This window comes from Pan paniscus, chromosome 4 (genome assembly GCF_029289425.2).
Source record: "Pan paniscus chromosome 4, NHGRI_mPanPan1-v2.0_pri, whole genome shotgun sequence".
Taxonomy (NCBI): domain Eukaryota; kingdom Metazoa; phylum Chordata; class Mammalia; order Primates; family Hominidae; genus Pan; species Pan paniscus.
In genome coordinates this window covers 66,870,963-66,880,999 of record NC_073253.2, presented here as the reverse complement: position 1 = coordinate 66,880,999, position 10,037 = coordinate 66,870,963, and the positions used below count along the sequence as shown (strand labels likewise).

General features: G+C 35.8%; 1 protein-coding gene across 9 annotated transcripts in view; it reads right to left on the bottom strand.

The window, feature by feature from the left end:
• Window positions 1-441: 441 nt before the first annotated feature.
• TMEM267 (transmembrane protein 267) overlaps window positions 442-10,037 on the bottom strand; it is a 39,932-nt gene continuing 30,336 nt past the window's right edge. For 6 of the 9 annotated variants that reach the window (XM_008963357.5, XM_008963355.4, XM_014344923.5 and 3 more), the window contains exons 2-3: window positions 9,408-9,793; window positions 442-2,320 (exon numbers count right to left, since the gene is read on the bottom strand). In XM_008963357.5, the coding sequence (XP_008961605.1) occupies window positions 1,985-2,320; window positions 9,408-9,719 (648 nt within the window). In that variant the 5' untranslated portion in view covers window positions 9,720-9,793 and the 3' untranslated portion in view covers window positions 442-1,984. The remainder of the gene's footprint in view (window positions 2,321-9,407; window positions 9,794-10,037) is intronic. The other 3 variants (XM_063604480.1, XM_055112397.1, XM_034960119.3) reach the window with 1 other exon arrangement.

The following is a 10,037-nucleotide window of genomic DNA, read 5'->3' as shown; positions in this document are numbered from 1 at the left end:
ATGACAACCCAAAAAATGCCTATGTAGCATTCTTATGTATTTATTTTATGTTTATTTTTTAAGACAGTCTCCCTCTGTCACACAGGCTGCAGTGCAGTGGCCCCATCTCAGCTCACTACAACCTCTGCCTCCCAGGTTCAAGCCATTGTCTGCCTCAGCCTCCCGAATAGCTGAAACTACAGGTGCACACCAGCACGCCCAGTTAATTTTTGTATATTTAGTAGAGACGGGGTTTCACCATGTTGGCCAGGCTGGTCTCGAACTCCTGACCTCAAGTGATCTGCCTGCCTCGGCCTCCCAAAGTGTTGGGATTACAGGCGTGAGCCACCACGTCCGGTCACTATGTAGCATTCTTAAATAAGGCCCTATATTTTTAATAATATTTATTTGTTTAATATGAAGAAAGAAAAAGTAGAAAAGGTTTTGCAATTTAGTCAGGAATTGTTACACAAGATACAGACTTTATTTCCATGGATTTCTGAAGCCAGTGCTTAAAAAAAAAACTCTAATCAAATTTACCCCCACTATATAATATTTACCATTATACCAACCAAACTTATACAATAATTACTCTTGAAAAATAAGTAGACTGTAATATCTAATCAATTGCAAAATATAATAGATTGCAACCAATTTGTTAACAACAAGAAAAAAAACTCCCCTAAAGAGCTTGAAACTTCATAATAATTTACAGAATTCTGTTTAACTTAATATACAAGAAAATCTGCTGTGGATAAGGCATTGCTTTATGAACCCTCCATCTTTCCTCAGAGAATAAGGCACCAATCACTAACATTATAAATCACAAAACTGTAAGAAAATCTGAAGACAGCAGATGCCACATATGCCACAAAGAAAAGCAGGTACCTTTAGGGCACTGACTTTAATAAACTGTGCAAATATAAGATGTATAGCAACTAAATTTTCCTTCTCTAATAAAGAGGAATCATTTTAATAGAAGATCAACCTGAAAGAAAAAGGAAAAAGCAAATTTCCTAAAACTTTATTTTGAAAAAAATATATGCTGTCTTTCAGTATCAGGCAGAGTAAAATATTTTAGAATAGTATATAAAATAGTATATAAACAAACTGATAGCAACTAAAATAATTTTAATGGTACATTCAGGAATTTACATTTGAAATGACATTTCTGGTCTTTTTTTTGCATAAATTCAAATGTTATGGTTATGATCCAAATATCAACATTTTGTTAATGTTACTTATTATTTTCAAAACAGTTAAAACTAACACACGAGATTCTAGGCTAGAGATACCAAAAAATACTACTTCAGTAAAGTGTTACTGTAGCCAACATGTTTTAATAATTATTTCCTAAATTAATTTCTGAAATAATAAGCTAGATCTAATGTTAGCTACTGGATATTATAATGATGTGTCACAAGTGCTCTGAAGGTTTTGCCAGTAATCATAACTCATAAAGTATTCTGCAAATTAAATTTCACTCAGGATCAACATATATGAAAATAAATACATGTTAGCATTAACTATACATTTGTATAGTTAAATGATTCATATCATTTATTTGGTGATTTCACTATTTCAATATCTCAGGAAAATTGGATCCAAATATAATGTTAACTCTTTACAAATTAGTTACCCTAAAATTTGAGCTGTTTTTCGTTAGGAAATGGAATAAATTCCAGGTATATTTCCAGAAAATAAACTGGATGTTAATCTAAAAGAACTACTAGTAAAGCCAGATAAACAGAAAAAAACAATAAAAATATATTGTGGAATAAATGAAACTCTAATATTGCACTAGAGTTGTCATAGAAGAGAAGTAGAATAATAACAAGTATAATTTTTAAAAAAGTTGTATATGCTTCCTGAGCAAGAGGATTCCAGAATTATAATAACTAAATAATATAAACACCTAACTGTATTTTTAAAAATTAACTTTAATGTTGGCTACTCTTAATTATCATCATCTGAGCCATTTGCTTCTCTAAGACTGCCGTGTACCTCAGACATCAATACGAACTCCATGTTTTGAAGACATCATTTGTCTGGTTCCTGTTAAATACATAACGAATGAACAGATGTGAGGTAAAGATGATGTGATTATTACATAAAGCCAGAATGGCAAAGGAGAAGTTTTTCCAAATGGGCATATCCACAAACCATGACGAATCCCATCTCGGATATGATGTGAAGTCCAGGATATAAATAACATCCAGGGAAGAAAGCACCATGAGTCTTTGAGCTTGAAAAGGTGCATAGTAAATTTCAGGGTCAGAACCACAACGGGAATCACAGTAGAACAGTGAAGGAAAGGTCTTCGCGGGAGAGTCAAAGCAGCCTGAGGGAGCAAAGTAATAGCGAGTATCATTTCCTTTCTAGCAAAACAAAATTTTATACATGCTTCTTAATATTTTAAAATATTTTCCAGAGTCTATTGGACATGCAAAAGAAACATGTTCTATGCCACTTCAGGATACATATACCAAAATTATATATATATAAAAGAATATAAAAGTGTGAGCAGGATATCCTTTACATTAAAAATAAAATCAAGGTCTCAGGAATATGGTGATTAATTTTTTAAGTTTCCCATTATTTGCTTAGAAAATTCACAATATGAACATAATTTATAATCTAAGTGTACAGTTTGTGTAATTTGGAGTTTTATATAATTATCCAGGGCCTCTAAGAGCACTGTAAAAATATCTCACAACCAAATAAAATATTCTTTAGTTAAGGCAAAAGAGGGAAATATTTTTGTTATATCCATTTTATATTAGCTATAAACACTTTTGGAATTTATTTACAACATTTAGAAAAATTATATTATTTTAAATACATATTCTAAAATTGAGTTAAATAAACTTCAGTAAATTTCTTTTTTTTTTTTTTAGGTAGAGTCTTGCTCAGTTGCCCAGGCTGGTGTGCAGTGGCGCAATCTCGGCTCACTGCAATCTCTGCCTCTCGGGTTAAAATTCTCCAGCCTCAGCCTCCCGAGTAGCTGGGATCATAGGCACCTGCCACCATGCCCGGCTAATTTTTGTATTTTTAGTAGAGACAGGGTTTCACCATGTTGGCCAGGCTGGTCTCGAACTCCTGAACTCAGATGATCCACCCACCTTGGCCTCCCAAGGTGCTAGGATTACAGACGTGAGCCATGATGCCCGGCAAACTTCAGTAAATTTCTAAACCACTATCAAAATGTATACTCAATATCTGAACCAATAAAAATTTCAGGCTTAATCCCTGAATGATTCATGAGTAGGGTTTTGTTCTCACCTGCTTTAAAGACTAATTTGCGGCGAGATAATCCCTAAACAAAAATAAAGCTGAGGATAGTTATGATTGTCTAAATCTGAATCTCTGCACATATCCTCTAAAAGTATTATAAAACATGAAGGACAAATAAAACTACACAAAATCTCAAACCCTCAGCATAAACAGAAGCCAGAGAATGCCCATATTTGAAATTACCCATAAGTATTAACATAAACACCAAATCAGTGGGTTCTCTCTCTCACACTTCCATCCAAGTCAGGAAAAACTATATTGAAGAGAGAAGAGGGGAAACCTAAGATTGATCTAAAATTACCACTAGGAAGTTCAGTTTAAGTGTGAAAATACTGAAGAGTGTCCTGGTAGGTCACAGCACTAACTGCAGGGAAAGGACTTAAGAGTGGACCTTCAAGACTCTGAAAGGTATTGATTCTGGGGGAGACGATGGTAAGAAAGGGAGAGACACCCTTTGGAGACTGGATGGTGAAAAGGAAAAGAAGAAGTAAAAGGAAGAAATGTAGTTTCCTGTCCAAAAAACACAAACAAAAATCAGACAATGTTCCGACCACATGAAAAAAAGTTACCTATTAAAGAGACTCTACCTTGTCCCACTGTCAAATCAGACCACCCTTGAACAAGGAATCCTATAAACCCTCTCCTCAAACGAGTATTCTTTACCTCTCACCTACGGTCTGAACATCAAAGAGTTTATTTTATGCTCCTCTTTCCCTGCCTTCTCCTCCACATTTTGTTTTACTTCTACTTCATCAGAACATGTACCATTTCTGTATTATTATTCTACTTTTGTCTTCACCTTTGTTTTTAAATTCTATATCCACAATATGTTAAGTTCATCACTGGTCCTTTTGCTAACACTGCCTTAACCAAGAATATGTTAGAATAAAGAATCATGTAATATCATGAAATGAAGTGATAAAATAGAACAAATCTATAAAAAGCTAGTATAGGAGGAAAATCAGAAACAGAATAAAAATATCAGGCCACGTGGAGTGGCTCACGCCTGTAATCCCAGCACTTTGAGAGGCTGAGGCGGGCTGATCACCTGAGGTCAGGAGCTCGAGACCAGCCTGACCAACATGAAGAAACCCCGTTTCTACTAAAAATACAAAATTAGCTGGGCATGGTGGTGCATGCCTGTAATCCCAGCTAATTGGGAGGCTGAGGTAGGAGAATCGCTTGAACCTGGGAGGTGGAGGTTGAGGTGAGCTGAGATCATACCGTTGCACTCCAGCCTGGGCAATAAGAGTGAAACTCTGTCTAAAAAACAACCCCCCCCACAAAAAAAACCATCTCTTGAACCCTGTTCCTAGTAACAAATACAAAACAAAAAAGAATATTTTTTAAACTACATAAAACATAAGAAAATTATATCACAAGACTCCAAAGTAAGTTAAATCTCAAACAACCATATGGGGACATAAAAAAATCTTGAATCAGAAATTCAAAAATGGAAAAAAAAAGATTAAAAAAAGATAATAATTGATTAAACTCAGTATGGAAAAAAAACAAAAACAATCTAATAAATGACTATATTGCAATGTATCCAAGGGAGAATAGGTCAAATGAAAGTTTAATAAGGCACATTGAAAAAATTAATACAAAAATTAGCTGGGTATGGTGGTGCATGCCTGCTATTCCAGCTACTCAGGAGGCTGAGGCATGAGAATCCCTTGAACATAGGAGGCAGAGGTTGCAGTGAGCTGAGATCACACCACTGCACCCCAAACTGGGCAACAGAGTAAGACTCTGTCTCAAGAAAGAAAAGAAAAAATGCAGGAAACCAACCAAGAGAATAAAAATGATATGAGGAAAAAAGTAAAAACAGGTAGAAAATAGCTGAAATAGAATACAGGCAAAAAGAAACAACATATGTGTAACTGTAGTCCCTAAAGAAGAAAAACAAAGAAATAGAATGGAACTAGTATTTAAAGCTATGATCCAAGAAAACGAAAAATAAAAATGCGAATCTATTAAAAGAGCCCATCTGAAAAAACTGACTCAATGATAAGCTTCAAGACAATTTAGTAGAGCTATTACTGTAATAATGATAAAAGAACATTTTTTAAGCCCTCCACGCAAAAGATAAAATAACTTGCAAAGGCAATAGTATTACACTGGCATTGGATTTCTCCCCCCAATAAAAGCACTTTTATGTACTATAGTAATAAAGGTTTAGTTTATAATCCATATTAGTAAAATATAAATCATAGAACTGATTGGAAAGACTGGAGACACCTTTAATAGGAAGTACAACATTTTCAACAGGATGGGATTAAGGAGCCTATGGTAATCACTACTTGCAAGAAAGCAATAACCTGATGTTGAGTTATGCTCTGGATATGTTTACAGCCACACTGATTCTTTACACTCTTATTTGTGAATTAACATCTATTTATATTAATAGCTGCTAAAAAAGAAACTGGAAATTCTTGTTGTTGGCTGATGTCTAAAATATCAATGTAGCGTTTTTTTGTTTTTTGTTTTTTTGACAGAGACTTGTGCTGTCTCAAAGCCCAGGCTGGAGTATAGTGGCACAATCTTAGCTCACTGTAACCTCAAACTCCTGGGCTCAAGTGATCCTCTTGCCTCAGCCTCCTGATTAGGTGGAACTATAGGCATACACCACCATGCCTGGCTAGTTTTTTATTTTTTGTAGAGATGGGGTCTGGCCCTGTTGCCCAAGCTGGTCTTCAGCTCCTGGCCTCAAGTGATCCTCCCATCTCAGCCTCACAGTGTTGGGGTTACAGGCATGAGCCACTGTGCCTGGCCTTTGATTTATTAATAGAAAAACAATGAATAATGAAAGAAAATGGAATTATCATAGAATCATAGAAGTAAAAATAGATCACTGTCATGAATACTTATTCAGTTTTGATATTTATTACTGATAATCACATACCACCTTATGGTGGATGTAAAATATTTTAATACTTAATTCAAAAATAATGATTAATACTAGAACTATGCTGTACTTTATGTGCACTATCTCATTTGATCCTTATAACAACTCTATGTGGTAGGTAGCATTTTACAGCAGAGGAAACTGAGGCAGTGAGGCTAGTTACTTCCCCCATACTGTGCAGTTAATGAGTGGCACAGCTGGGATTTGACCCTGGGTCTGTCTAACTCTATAGTTCATATTCTTAACAATAGTGCTTCTAAGTGAATTAAAGGATAAATACGTTATGCAGCCTAAATGCTTTTAAAAATTATAATAGAATAAATTCTAGATGAACACATTTATGAATCACATATTTTATAATGTTTCATAGCTTATCCCAATCTCTAACATTTATTGTTTTTTTGTTTGTTTGTTTTGTTTTTTTGAGACAGAGTTTCGCTCTTCTTGCCCAGGCTGGAGTGCAATGGTGTGATCTTGGCTCATTGCAACCTCCACCTCCCGGGTTCAAGCAATTCTCTTGCCTCAACCTCCCAAGTAGCTGGGATTACAGGCGCCTGCCACTATGCCCAGCTAATTTTTTTTTTTTTTGTATTTTTAGTAGAGACGGGATTTCACCATGTTGGCCAGGATGGTCTCGATCTTTTGATCTCACCTCTGCCTCCAAAGTGCTGGGAGATTACTGGCATAAGCCACCGCTCCCGGCCCATTTACTGTTAATATTTACCAGGCCATGTCACTTATCATGCTTATTTAATCCTCACAACAACCCCACAAGGTAAGTAATGTTATAATCCACATATTACAGATGAAGAAATTAAAATTTAAAGAAGAAAAGGGAACTTAATTAAACTAAAGAGCTTCTGCACAGCAAAGGAAATAATCAATAGAGTAAACAGACAACCTACAGGATGGGAGAAAGTAGGGTTCATTTGAAAAAGGGCTCATATCCAGAATCTACAAGAAACTCAAACAACTCAACAAGAATAAAACAAATAACCCCATCAAAAAGTGGGCAAAGGACATGAACAGACATTTTTCAAAAGAAGACACAGAAGCAGCCAATAAACATGAAAAAATGCTCCATATCACTAATAATCAGAGAAATGCAAATTAAAACCACAATGAGATGCCATCACACACCATCAGAATGGCTATTATTAAAAAGTCAAAAACCAACAGATGCTGGCAAGGATGCAGAGAAAAGGGAACACTTATACATTGTTGGTGGGAATACAAATTAGTATAACCTCTATGGAAAACAGTATGGAGATTTCTCAAAGAACTAAAAATAGAACTACCTTTTGATCCAGCAATCCCACTACTGAATATCTTCTAAAGGAAAATAAGTTATTATAAAAAACTAATCATTGCCAGCCACAGTGGCTCGTGCCTGTAATCCCAGCACTTTGGGAGGTTGAGGTGGGAGGATCACTTGAGTCTAAGAGTTTGAGACCAGACTGGGCAACATAGGGAGACCCTGCCTCTACAAATAATTTTTTAAAAATTAGCCTGGCATGGTGGCGTGTGACTATGGTCCCAGATACTCAGGAGGCTGAGGTGGGAGAATTGCCTGAGCCCAAGAGGTTGATGCTGCAGTGAGCCGTGATCACACCACTGCACTCCAGCCTGGGCATCACAGCAAGACCCTATCTCAAAAAAAAAAAAAAGAAAGAAAAAAGAAAAGAAATCATTATATAAAAAAGACACCTGCACTTGTATGATTATGACAGCACTATACACAATAGCAAAGTCATGGAATTAACCTAAGTGTCCTTCAGTGGATGACTGGATAAAATGTGATTGATATATAATCACACCATGGAACACTACTTGCCCATACAAAATAATAAAATCGTGTCTTGTACAGCAACATGGATGGAACTGGAGGCCATTATCCTTAGTGAAATGATGCAGAAACAGAAAGTAAAAAAAACACACATGTTCTCACTTGTAAGCGAGAGCTAAACAATGGGTACACATGGACATACAGAGTGGAATAATAGACACTGGAGACTCCAAGAGGTGGGAGAGTGAGAAGAGGTGAGAGATAAAATACTATTTGTACAGCATTAGAGTGACGGGTACACTAAAAGCTCAGACTTTACCGCTATGCAATACATACACGTTATACAACTGTGCTTGTGGCCCTAAATCCATTAAAAAAAAAAAAAAAACTAAAAAAAAGAAAAGTACTCTACTAACACCAAACAACCAGGATTCAAACTCGTCTTCTCATTTCAATCTTAAACAAAATGTTATGCTAACTCTACTCATAGCACAAAAGTTTGTCTTTAATTAGCATTACTGATTCTTTACTGATTAAGTTTCTAAATAAGTGAAACAATTTCTGAGAAATACCTGGTACTTGACGCATAATAGGAAAAAGTGAATATTTCTCATTCATTCCACAAATATTTCCTGAATATCTACTAGGTAAGCCAGGCATTGTTCTAGGCCAGGGGTGAATGAAACAGAAAGTCCTTGCTCTATGAGTTTAGATTTCTTTCCTGAAATGTTTATAGATCATAAGCACGTAAAATGCAGGCAAATCTTCTGACATTTAGAAAATATTATCTGAACCAACATTTTAAGTTTAGTTCATTTGTGAACTATATAACTGAACTCCTGAATGCCTCAGTGAAATTCCTCAATTTCTCCACAAGGGACTGTGTTCTAGCCAGTCCAATTGAAATACATGCCTTTCGCTCCAAAAGGGACTGGGAGAATTAATCTGTTCAAGTCATTCCTCAGGACTGGGAATCATCTTAAAGCTATTCAACTTTTACGGAGTACTTAGGAGCTGCATACTAACTGTAAAACATAAAGAATAAGGGGGAAATGTTAAGTGTGCTCCTGAAGAAAGTACACTGATACAGAAAGAACTAGGACAGCCTTGAGAATCACCCCTGTTAATTTAAACCGGTTTGCTAATACTTTCTTCAAGACCTGGCTAAACGCATCCTCTGTAAGCCAGCACTGAACTCTTTAGGTACAGTTCATGGGTCTTTGCTCTATGTGAATCCATAGCAGTTTGTGATGGCAAATAATTTGATTAGCAACATGTCTGTGTGCATCTTTAGGCAAGTACTAAGTGGTCAAAAAGGTTACATGAATGTGCTTTCCTATTTTAAGACAAATCCTCTCTAGTTCTAAATGATGCTGTAAAGATCAGCAAAATAGTGCTAAGGAAATTAAAGATCAGAAAAATTAAGCCTATGCTTTTTACCTTTAAAGACATGGATCCAGCTAGAAAAAAGTGGTCTACATCAATAACAGAGGCTAAAAATCCAGCTAAAATGATTTCTCCAAAGTCAGTCTTCTTCTTGATTCCAATGACTACCGCCCATGACCACATGCCAATTACACAATGTACTGCATTATCTGAGAGAGCACGAAGCCAGTCATTTTGCTGAATTGTGGAAAACTGAAGAAGTCTGTCAGCTACAAGGCAAAATGCCCCCAGACCAAGGCTGGAAATAAGAGATTCAGTGCTACAAGTCTGCAGTAAAGCATGGGTCTTTTCAGTCTCGGATGCCATGACAAACAATATGTTAGTATAGACTAAAAGCCATCAGGAATGAACAGTCTATTCTTGTTTACATTTCCAGCACCCTAAAGGAGAAAGTAGAGAAAAATATGAATGAAGATTATGGACTACCATATAATATTTAAACAAAACAGTATCAGCAATAATTTCACAAACATAAAACCAAGATGTAAATACTGGCAACTTTTACGTGTTATATATAATATGTCACATAGCCCAAGGAGAATAGATTTTTTTTTTTTTTTTAGGAAAAGCAGGGTACACGGTATGTATCAAGGAGAATTTCAGAAAGCCCACCAACTGCAATCT